At 44.6% G+C, this 10268-nt stretch overlaps 1 protein-coding gene across 1 annotated transcript in view; it reads left to right on the top strand.

Moving 5' to 3' along the window:
* The window catches only part of Csmd2 (CUB and Sushi multiple domains 2), a 575103-nt gene that overhangs the window by 61256 nt on the left and 503579 nt on the right, over positions 1-10268 (top strand). The window contains exon 2 of the mRNA XM_029476560.1: positions 9220-9436. Within this exon, the coding sequence (XP_029332420.1) occupies positions 9220-9436 (217 nt within the window). The remainder of the gene's footprint in view (positions 1-9219; positions 9437-10268) is intronic.

A 10268-nucleotide genomic window follows, 5' to 3' on the forward strand; every position in this document is an offset into this window, starting at 1 on the left:
ATCATTACTTGTAGACAACATGACTGTGTACCTAAAACATCTAAGGGAAACAACTGAGCAATTTTTTAGAATTAAGGAACTGGTTGAATGTGAGAACGATATGCAAAAATCAATAGGTTTTATGTATATTAGTAGTAACAGAAAAATAGGGGGAAACGTGTTATTCGCTAGGGCAACAAAAAGTATATAAACTTTCTGAGCATAACCGCAGCACAATGGGGTAGGGTTTACATGAAGAATGGTCCGTGTTCCTTGAAGGGCTGGCTTAGATTTATGGTATGCCAAGTATTCTACTGAGCTGTTAGCAATGTTGCTGTTGTAACCATGTCTGTCTGTCTGTCTGTCTGTCTGTCTGTCTGTCTGTCTGTCTATGGCCATCACAGAAGTGGGTTTCATCTTATTTATTTTCTTAAGTGTTATTTATTAAGGTCGCAGTGCATGTGGAGACCCTCAGAGGTAAAGTTTTGGGGATCAATTTTCTCCTTCCACCTCGGGTTCCAGGGATCAAATTCTAGTTGTCAGGTTTGTATGACAAGCATTTTGGTCTGCCGAGCCTCCTCACACGTGTGGTGGCTCATTTTGAAAGTGTTGAAACTAAGTCTTAAAGAGTTTAAATAAGTAGTTCATATGGTAGGAAGTGGGAAACCGTGACAGTTGAATCCAAGGCTTTGGCTTCCAAATTCTACCGCTGTAACCTGTTCATTAAGCCGCCTCCCAAATAATTCAAATATAGGCCAATGAAGTTGGTGGGTGTTTTTGGAATGTTATAATAAGATTCATTCATCTCAGTCAATCTACTCAAAAACTATGTACTGAGTTTCTGCTACAGCTGATTATTATTGGATTGGGTACTAGAGAAACAATCTGAATACAGTCTCCAGGAGCCTCTTGATGAAGACAGCTACATACACATGCCATTATATCACCATCGGTGGAAGCAGCGCTTTTCAGAATGAGTGATGAATGGGCCGCAGCGTACTTGAGGCTGCCTTGAGAATTCTGAGCTGGTTTCTGGAGGAGGTAATGAAGCTTTAAGTGCCTGCAGTTAGCTTGGCGAGGAATAGTCCATGTACAGAGCTGGGTGGGCAATTAGCATTCATTCATTCTTTCTTTCAGCCTCTGTGAGCATCTGCTAAGAGCCAGGTGCTGCCTTGGGGGCCAGAGAAACTGCAGAGGATAAGGAAGGCCCTGCCATCATGGAGGGGACACTTTTGGAGGTTGGATGGCCATACAATACCCAAGTCAGAGGTGCTCGTGCTGGGGTCATTGGTGTGGAAGAGAAAGGCCTGGCCTTCCCTCATGGTGGCCTCTGAAGTTGTGACACTTAAGAACTGAGAGTATCAGTGAGACCTGCTGGTGAAGGGCGAGGTTTATGGGATGAAGGACCAGAACCTGTCAGGGTCATGAGGAGAGGATGTGATGAGCTATGGGGGCATCTGAGATGCATAGCAACTGGTTGGAGACTGGTGATGAGGAAAGAGGAGAAGAGGAAGCAAGCAGTGGGTGCCTTTAGGCTTTGGGGGGGGGTCAGGGAAGGACTTTGTCTGGTTTTCTGCTGACTGGGATGAACAGCTAGCTAACAGTCACTCCTGGTTGAGAGGATTCTGCCAGTGTAAACAAAGGAACAATATTACTGAGAACGAGAGAGATAAGTGCGGCCGCTCATAAGAGCTGAATGTGATAATCTGCTCGAGGAATCTAAGCAAAATGAAAGGCACACAACTAGGTGGAAACCAACCCTGGCAACACACACTCGAGAAGATTAAAAGCTTGATTCTATAGGGGGAAGGCAGACTGACAAGAAACAGAGAGACCTGACGCAAGAACTGAGGGCACAACATGTAGAGTGCTCCCTGGGTCAAATGGAATACGATTAGAAGGCACATGGGATGCAGAGAGGATTTACATATTATATACATGATACACAAATATGTAAATCGCTAGAAAACATTGTAATGAAAAATGAGCCAAGGAGTTCATCAGATAGGTGACTCCCAGGAGGAGGCATTTACGTGAAAAGGTGAAGGGTTATATCATGGTGCGTGTCTACAATGCCAACTGAGGTAGGGAAATCAAGAGTTCCAAGCTAGCCTGGGCTTCATAGGGAGACTTGGTCTGCAAAAAATAAAAAGGAATGAAGGAAATAAAAGAGGAGGAGGAGGAAGAAGAAGAGGAGGAGGAGGAAGAGGAAGAGGAAGAAAGAGAGGGAGAAGAAAGTTGGGATAAAGAAAAGAGAAGGAAACTTAGTGAGCAAGATTACTTGCGATGTAAGTCTGGAGACTCCAGTTTAAATCACAGCACTCAGGTTTAAAGAAGCCAGACATGGTTCTGTGTGAGCACTGAGGCTTGCTGGACACCAGTCTAGCTCCAGGTTCAGGGAGAGACGCTGTCTCAAAGGAGTGAGGTGGAAGGTAGGAAATGGAATGCAGATGGTCTCCTCTTTCCTCTGCAGATTTGTTCAGGGGCATGTACAATTGCATGCAAACACCATAACACACACACACACACACACACACACACACACACACAAACACAGATAGAAAATTAGGTGTAAATTGAGTCCATCAAGCTGGCAAAACCATCTCGGTAAGAAAACCCATCATCAATGCTGGCGAAGGTGTCTTGAGATAGGCATTTGTCCACATGGTGTCAAGAATGTAATTGGCACGCACAATCCAGAAGGTATTTTTGGAAATCTTGAGGCTAAGCCTCAGGGATGTTTATCCTGTTTGATCCAGTAACCTGAATTTGTGAAGGTTTGACATAGAGAAATCATCTAAAAACAAATAAATTAAAAAATAAAAATTAAAAAAAAAACCCAAATCAAAAATCCCTTCTTGCTGGGTGGTGGTGACGCACACCTTTAATCCCAGCACTTGGGAGGCAGAGGCAGACAGATCTCTGAGTTCGAAGCCACCCAGGTTTACAGAGTGAGTTTTCTAGGACAGCTAGGGCTACACAAAGAAAGCTTGTCTAGGAAAAAAAACCCACAAAAACAAACAACAGCAAACACTTTCTCATCCAGTTCTCTGGGGTTGTTCGACTTTGTAGGAAATTGTATTCACCAGAGCCCCAGAACATGGAGGACCACAGGGTTTTTCTAGCCCCAACCCCAGATGAGAAAAGGCACCTGGCCATGTGAGCCCTGGCTAGCACATCATCAGCGTTTCTGGCTGCAGCAGCTTCTCTGGGATATAATACTCTTAACTCTCACGTTCATTTAAATTTAGGGAGACTTCCAAATAAGCCCCACTTTCACCCCTTTCTAACCCTGCCCAACAGTGCCCACTGCAGAGGTTGGTCAGTCAGCCTGTATTTACAGTATTCCAGCAGACAGCAACGCTGGGTACAGTGACTACATAAATGGACATTCACGCTGGGCCTCTGGCCATGGAAACCCATTTTCCACCGCACTGCCTGGCATCCTGTCACCAGACCAGGTCCAGGTTGTATTTATAAACAGGATTAAGAAAAGAAAAGATCCAGAAGCGATTTAGGTGGCTGACAGTCGAATGGTTGAGTAAACTCTAGGATAACCACACATTGGGACATCGGGCATCCTTTTAAAATGCAGTTTATGAACAGTTTCAGTATCTTAGGGGGAAAAAAACTCATGTTGTGTTTACTGAATTGTTACAAAAGAAAACCAAGAAATGACCTAAATGGCCGTACTCAGAGGAGTGACTGAATACATTGAGATACATCCATGCCAGGCAATATTATACATTTATATAGAAAATAAGTTAGATCTGTAGCTACTGACCCGAAAGGTGTCCCCAACGTATTGTTAAGTTAGCAAGCAAGTTGCAGAGAAATGAGCTGAACTGCAATCTCATTTTAAAAACAAAATCATAAAGCGTTCTCCCAGAATGTGTCCATATGCTTGCATTCGAGAGAGGGAGGTGGGGGCAGGGGGTTGCCTGCCTTAATGCTTACTTGGCTAACTCCGGTCAGTGCTCGAGAGAGGGAGTACAGGGTACCCTTCTAGTTCTAAAGGAGCGAGGTTGTAAATAAACTTATCTATACATGTGCATCTATGTGTATCATAAGTAGACACTGCCTTTTGTAATCTTACTACAGAGACGTCCATAGGATATGTACGGTATTTTCTAAACAATTTTAACTGTGCACGGGAAAAAAAAATCTAGAAAATGAGACTATTAATAGCCATCGCCTCTGAAGGAATGTGAGATTCGAATTACTTCATCCTTTTAAACCTTGCCTGTAGTTTTAAGTGATCTACAAAGAGGAGAATGTATGTTATTATTTCCCATACGGTGGCCTTGCACCTCTCGCCAGCCAGCTCTGCATCTGCCTGGTGCAGCCCAGCCCTCTGCACACCTTACTCAGCCCCTCCTGCTCACCTTTGCTGTAATTGATGTATCTTCTCAGCAAACGCTGATTGGATTCCTGGCACCTGGGATGCGCCAGAGCCAACACTAAGTTCTCTCATGCTACACGGTCTTACTTCCAGAGGGGCCATTTAGATATGAAAATGAGTGACCTCCTCCAAAGCCCTCATCGTAGTCTCTCAGTGACATCCTTTACTTTCTGTCACCGTCTTCTCGATGAATTGCTCTCTGGGTCTCTTCCCCTGTTATGTCTGTCTCCTGCCTCCGTCTCTTTTACCCTTATTGTCCTGTGACCTGGGTAGTGTTTTCAAGGTCCATGTTCTGGGATCCTCTGCTACTTTCTTTAGAGCAAGGAAGATTATTGACTTAGTTAGGGTTTTACTGCTGTGAACGGACACCATGACCAAAGCAACTCTTGTAAGGACAACATTTAATTGTGGCTCACTTACAGGTTGAGAGGTTCAGTCCATTGTCATCAAAGTGGGAACATGGCAGGGTGCAGGCATGGTGCAGGAGGAGCTGAGAGTTCTACATCTTCCTCTGAAGGCCATCCGGAGAAAACTGACTTCCAGGCAGCTAGGATGAGGGTCTTAAAACCCACATCCACAAAGACACACTTCCTCTAACAAGGCCACACCTCCTAATAGTGGTACTCCCTGGCACTATTCAAACTATATTCAAACTACAACAATCATTCCCAGATTCCATGTCAGTGTCTCCAGGTTTGGCATTCATCCCCGGTGGCAGTGTTGGGGATGGTGGCAATGTTGGTATCAATGGTTGTACTAGACATGAACAAGGTTAGATATTAAGACTCTGAGGAGTCTACATGTCAGAAACACTCCATGCACTCCTAAGGGTACAGTTACAACACTGCTTCCATGGGTGGATGAAGGCTCAATTCAGATCCATGATCTGACACTTGTCTTAGGACTGATATGGAGGAATGAAGCAATCAGTGACTTGATGCAGTGACATCACTGGGCCCCCACCAGACTTTTAAGGTCCTGAGATGAAGCAGTCTTGGTGCCTGTAGCAGAAAGGGATGTTTAGGGAGGGGCACCTGGGCCCTTTGGAAAGCTGTACCATGGAAGTACTATTTCTTTATTCTTAGGGTTGCGCGTCTGGTTTGTCTTCATTTGTGAACCTTTTTGTACCTTGTCCAGTGTTTATATATAGCATTTATTCCGTTTACTGTTATTAGTAATCAGTACTCATATCTCCTGTAATAAAGGTGTTACTCGTCAACCGAATGTTTGTATACCTTTGACGTGCACACATACACTCACCAGCTCACACGCTTTCACACACTCACATCTGCATATACACACTCACACATACACACACTCACACATTCACACAACATGCTCCCACACATACACACTCACCAGCTCACACGCATACACACTCACACACACATGTATTCTCACACATACACCCTTATATAAAACCATCAATGTTACAGTACCTTTAAGGAAATTAGAAAACCACAAATATTTATTTGCATCGTCTCTGATAACTCTCTAACGTGGCGTTTTTAAAAAGCACTTCGTTAGCCCTTTATTCTACATGGGATTTACTTTGATATATGCTCTGAATTCAGAAGATAATTATTTGCTGAAATAGTTAAAAATTTTGTTCTCCTTTTTTTTTTGTTTTTTGTTGATTAAAAAAAAAACTCCTTTATCTCAGTTTTGTCCTTCTTCCTTCCCTTCCTTCATTTCCTCCCTCCCTCCCTCCCACCTCCCTCCCTCCCTTTCCTTCCTTCTTTCTTTTCTTGTAGTGCTATCCCATTCTATATCTGATCACTGAGGCCCCTCCCCCACAGTGTCCACACGTCAGTCACGATGCGATTTAGTATTCTTCATTATGAGAACAGTAGATTTTTCTACTCTTTAAAAGACAACACATTGTCCAAATAACCCATTTTTTCCAGTTAAATTTAGGTATCATTTTCCCAGAGTTAAAACACACGTCCTTGGGCTTTTGATGAGCATTGCGTCAGGCAGATAAATTAGCTTTTCAATAACTTTTTGAGAGGTTAATATTATAAATTAACCTTTCAGTAGTTAGACTTTTCCACTCAAGACTCCATCATTTCTCTCCAATTATCCTGATTTTTTAAAATCCCTCTGTAAAACTTCTTTCCATACAGTACTTATTCAGTTTTTCTCCTTCCTTCCCTCCCCTCCCTCCCTCCCTCCCTCCCTCCCTTTGTTTCATGACACTGAGGGTGGAACTCCAGGGCTTCCCATGTTAGGTGAGTCCCACATCATGAGCTACAGCCAAGAGGCCACCTACACACTTCTCCTCCAGTTTATTTCTGTGTGCACTATGCGCTTTGTAGTTGCCACAGTGGTATGAGAGGAAGCCAGGGTGTGGCAGAACTCCATCCTGCTTTCATCTGTGACTGGCGTCAACGAACCTTATTGACTTTTGCATGGTTTGCATTGGGTTACTTTGCTGAAACTTCTTAGTTCTAATAGCTTTATGATCGATTCCTTTGGACTTCCTGGGCACATTAACATACCATCTGCCTGCCATCTCTTTGCATCTCCTGTTCTCATTTCTCTCTCTGGTGCTGCTTGCTGAGCTTTTCCAGTCAGGCACGTGGTCCCAGGGAGGATGCTGACATCTCTGTCTCATTTTTGAGCCCTATCAGATGCTTCACCTAATGTACAGGGCTGATGAATGGAAGGCGGCGTTCTTCTGCCTTGTTCTGAATGCTTTTTTTTTTAAATCAGAATTGCATGTCTAATTTTATTAAATGCCTCTTTAGCATTTATCCAGAAGCCCTTAACTTTTTCCCCCTTAATGGAATACTTTGTATTAAGAGATTTCTTAATATTAAAGTCATTTAGAGATTAAGTGTCCTTCGTCAGTTAATCCCTAAAGTGGTTTTAAAAAATTAGTGTTGAGTCAACTTATCAGCGCCATCATAGAGGAAGTAGCTTGGCTATATGAAGTCCCAACACTGAGTCATGGTAGCTGTGGCCCTGTTCTTTAATTCCTCTCCTCTCTAATTCAGCCTCTGTAAGGGAAGATACTAATATTGTCTACCCCATGTGACTATTGTGAATATCAAGCCCATGAGGGCAGAGGTCTTAGAGCTATCTAGAAACCACTGTTGGAATACAAAGACCCTACTAGCTGATTGAGAACTGACTGTGTACCTGCATGCTACTGAGAATGCAGGATGTAAAGATTTCAACCTGCATAGTTTCTGCTCTTTTGTTCATATCTTCACATGTCCATATGGAAGCAGGAAGTATGCTGTCATGCTAAGTACTGGCTAAGTGTGTAGTGAGAAACTGTAGGTGCATAGGACCAAGCAACACTTTGGCTGGGAAGCTGGAGTATAGGGAGGGAGAGATTTCAAGGCACCAAACCATGTAGAGACCCTCATAGACATTAGTTTCTTTTCCTTTTCCTTGTTGATGATCAGGGAGGAGCCACTGGATGTCGGAGGCAGTGGTGATGAGGGAATGACTCAGTTCTAGCTCTGTCTTGAAAGGATGCCTCTGGATGAATATAGATTGGTAAGGGCCAGAGTACATGACTGAGGAATTGGGAGTCCAAGGCATAGCTTGGTATAGGAGGGTGGGAGTGTGAGAGAAAGAGAGAAACAGACACTGGCCACAAGGCTGTGAAGAGAAAGGTGTCACTTTTGGTCTTATTTAGACTTTATGGTGGGGACACCATCCCATCCCCTAAGCAAACAATCACCAGATGAGGGGAGAGTGGGCATTTACCCCAAAGTAGCCATACCTGGAGCCCAGAGGTGGCAACTGTCTTGTACTGTGTAGCTGTTCACTGTCAGTGCATGAGTGGGAAGTACTCTGGGTGAGACAGAGACAAGAAGCTCCACCGTTGAGCCTGGGAAAGAAGCAGAGCCATCAGATGAGAGCAAGAGGGTACAGTGGTATGAGAGGAAGCCAGGGTGTGCCTGCTTTAGTGAGGTTCAACTCTAGCAGCAGCATCAATAGTACGGAGAACCAACTAGAAATGCTACGTCTCCAAGCCCTGCTACTTCGACTCACTGTCCATCTGAAGTGCTCTTTGAGCCAGATTTACAGCTGTCGAGCACAGGGTGAAGCCTGAACTGTGGCAGCTGAGTAATGTGAGGGGCTCAGAGAGGTCAGTTAGTGAGAAGATGGGTTGCATATGCCCAGAACTGGTCTGTGATCTTGCTATACCTGCTCTCAGGTAGACATGTGGGGACAGTGAGGCAGAGCTGTTGAGGATGCAGAAGGATCAGGAGGCAAGCTGTGCTTCCAGTTGGTCTGGCTGTGGAGGAGAGGACATAGCTGGGTTGCAGATGGAGTGGTGTGGGGTTGTTTTTATGAAAGGTAGAGTCTGAAACAAATTTGAAGTGAGGAAACCCCAGTGGAGAGGAAACAACAGAGCATGTACAAGAAATGTCCTTAAAAGGCCAGGAAGTGTATGACTGCAGCGATCCCATCTAGGCAGAGGAGAAAGGATGGCAGTTTGTGGCAGACGCATTCCTGGCTTATATTTTCTAGCAAAGGTGGGGAAGTGAGGACATCAGCTGAGGATAGTGAAACCACAGGCAACAGGAGGTTTGAGATGGTCCCCTGGCTGGGTTGAAAGGTCTATGATGCAGTCTGCTTGTGGCTGTGGCTGTCTTTAAGCTATGACCATAAGCTGTCGTCTTAAAGGGCTTTCCTGAAGCTTCATTATAACTGGACACAATGTGCCACATGGGGAAGGCTGGGTACCAATCCCAGAGCAGCTCATAGGAAGCCCTCAGTCAAGTAATGGTTCTTGGACGTGGTACTTCCACCTCTTAGAAAATTCTTGAAGGTTCTCACATCCACACTGACCTTTTTCCCTTTCTCTCTTCCAGGCCAGAACTGCACATTCCACCTTCAGGGTCCCAATGGCACAGTGGAGAGCCCAGGGTTCCCTTACGGCTACCCCAACTACGCCAACTGCACGTGGACCATCACCGCGGAGGACCAGCACAGGATCCAACTCGTGTTCCAGTCCTTCGCTCTAGAGGAGGACTTTGATGTCCTATCAGTGTTTGATGGCCCACCCCTGGCAGAGAACCTTCGAACAAGGTACCATTCTCTTCCCTCCTTCCTGCTGCAAGCTGCTGTGCCTGAGCCAATCCTGGCGAACAGAGGGAATCTGCTTTGTTATTTATGTTTACATCAGCTTGTATTAATTACATATATCACAATGCGTATAATAAGTTTTGTTCATAAACGTTCTTTTTCCCTCTCCTACTCCCACTGACTCCCTGACCCCCTTTACCTTCCAGTTAGTCTTCTACTTTCATTTATCATAGTTTCGCTTTATATGTGTATGAACCAAAGAGTTAAATTAGGGATACTTACCAAAGCATGGGCAAGGCCTTCTTTATAGAAGCATTGGGCACCTTACCAGTGCCTACACCACCAGAGAAAATGCATCTTTCTCCCCTCCAGCATTTATTAACTGCCTGAAATCCTCAGGAAGGGGCAGGGCATCATGAGACCCTTCTCTCCCCAAATGTGGACGGATTTGGTCTTAGGTGGGGCATTGCCTTCCTTTCTACGGGGCCCTCCCTCAGCACCTCTGCTTGCTTGTTGTTTTTTATGACAAGGTTTTGCCTTTGCAGCCCAGTACCTCAAACTTGTAATCCCCCTGCCTCGGTTTCCTGAGTGCTGGGGTTACAGCACTCAACATGCCTACCTTTTCTGTCTCCCTTAAGGCTCCCAATTCTTTTTTTTAAATTTTTAATATTTTTTATTACATATTTTCCTCAATTGCATTTCCAATGCTATCCCAAAAGTCCCCCATAGCACCCCCTACTTCCCTACCCACCCATTCCCATTCTTTTGGCCCTGGCATTCCCCTATATTGGGGCATATAAAGTTTGCAAGTCCAATGGGCCTCTCTTTCCAGTGA

This window comes from Mus caroli, chromosome 4 (genome assembly GCF_900094665.2).
Source record: "Mus caroli chromosome 4, CAROLI_EIJ_v1.1, whole genome shotgun sequence".
Lineage (NCBI taxonomy): Eukaryota > Metazoa > Chordata > Mammalia > Rodentia > Muridae > Mus > Mus caroli.